Source organism: Mus caroli, chromosome 6, assembly GCF_900094665.2.
Source record: "Mus caroli chromosome 6, CAROLI_EIJ_v1.1, whole genome shotgun sequence".
NCBI classification, from domain to species: Eukaryota; Metazoa; Chordata; class Mammalia; order Rodentia; family Muridae; genus Mus; species Mus caroli.
In genome coordinates, this window is record NC_034575.1 from 4,490,484 (window position 1) to 4,492,034 (window position 1,551).

Below are 1,551 nucleotides of genomic sequence, written 5' to 3' on the forward strand. Positions count from 1 at the left end.
CCAGGCTGGCCTCGAACTCAGAAATCCGCCTGCCTCTGCCTCCCGAGTGCTGGGATTAAAGGCGTGCGCCACCACGCCCGGCTCAAAGTATTTTTTAAATAATATTGATGAATAAAATGCTGCCTCTAAATATTCTATTGCAAACCACCCATATAGCAATTTGGATAGAGTGTCAGTTTACAAGTTTTAGGTTTTATATTTAAGAGGTATAGGTAGGTTTTTTAGAGGTAGGTTCATTTTTCCTTTATGAGTATGCATGTTTTGCCTGGATGTATGTCTGTGCACCATATGTGTGCGTTGTCTAAGGAGACCAGCCAGAGGTAAGCATTGGCTCCCCGGGAAGTGGAGTTATAGGTGCTTGTGAGCCACCATGTCGATGCTGGGGAATTGATCCTGGATCCTCTGGAATTGTTCTTAACCATTGAGTCATTGTTGCTGCCCCAAGTTATTAATAGTTTTAATCTGTACTGGTATACCCCGTTCATAGATTTTTCTAGATGTGGTGATTAATTTTATGTAGCTGTTTCTCCAAAACTCGTTGCTTTGAGAGAAAGATTATGTGACATCTAGTTATAGTTTATATCGGTGTTACAGGAGAATGGCCTGCGGTTTTATGTCTATATAACTGAGTTAGCTAGGTCTGCCTGCATTTGAAAGGTAAAGCTCCACTGTTAAGGACAATGGCCTTCCGAGGCTTCTTTAGCAATTGATGACTCTTCTAGCATCTGAAGAGTGCCTTTGCAACACATTTCAAAATAAACTTATAAATAAATGCATGTATAATTTCCCCCCAGTATGAAAACAAAGTTGCTGTACGTGACAGAGTGGCATTCGCTTGTAAATTCCTTGGTGATGCTCAGGTGAGAACTGATTCAAATCCGTATGTGAGGTGATTAATGTTTACTATGAATTATTCTTAAGAAATTAATCTTTACATGTAATTATATGCCTATGAGATTTTATATAAAATCTAAGAAGGCAGCTATTACATTGAAATTATAAATATGCATGTAATAACTAAGTTTGTTTTAGAATATTGAGTTGATGTTTTAGTTTATTTTTGCATTTTGAGGAACTTAGCAGATATAAATTTTAAACTCAGGCTTTAGTAGCACACACAGTGATGTACACACTTAGCTGCTGCTCTGATGACCGGTGAGGAGGAGGAAGTGCACAGAGATGGCTAGCAGTGCTGTAGTCCTGACAGCTGTTAGCGGGATGGGAAGGAATGTTGGCTGCAGTTTGCACAGGATGAAATGGGAAGGAAATAGTTTTTATTGATGATTATGAACATAGAGCTCTAATTCTGTGATACTGTTATACTACCATGATAGTCAAGCACTTGCTGAAACGAGGACACTTCTTGTAGATCTAGCCATCTGTAAACATAGGAAATGTCTTACTTTTTTTAAATGATTGTGGGAACTAGGGAGATAGCGCAGTCGGTAAATACTCACTTTGGAAGTTCAGGGACCTGAATTGAATCCCCTAGAGCCCGTGGAAAACCTGAGTGCAGCAGCTGATGCTTGTTTTTTTGTTTTTTTTTTTTTT

The 1,551-nt window shown here is 39.0% G+C and overlaps 1 protein-coding gene across 3 annotated transcripts in view; it reads left to right on the plus strand.

The window, feature by feature from the left end:
* Window positions 1-1,551, plus strand: part of Mios (meiosis regulator for oocyte development) — a 29,178-nt gene that overhangs the window by 17,975 nt on the left and 9,652 nt on the right. For all 3 annotated transcript variants that reach the window (XM_021165673.2, XM_021165674.2, XM_029478592.1), the window contains one exon: window positions 795-860. In XM_021165673.2, coding sequence (XP_021021332.1) covers window positions 795-860 — 66 coding nt within the window. The remainder of the gene's footprint in view (window positions 1-794; window positions 861-1,551) is intronic.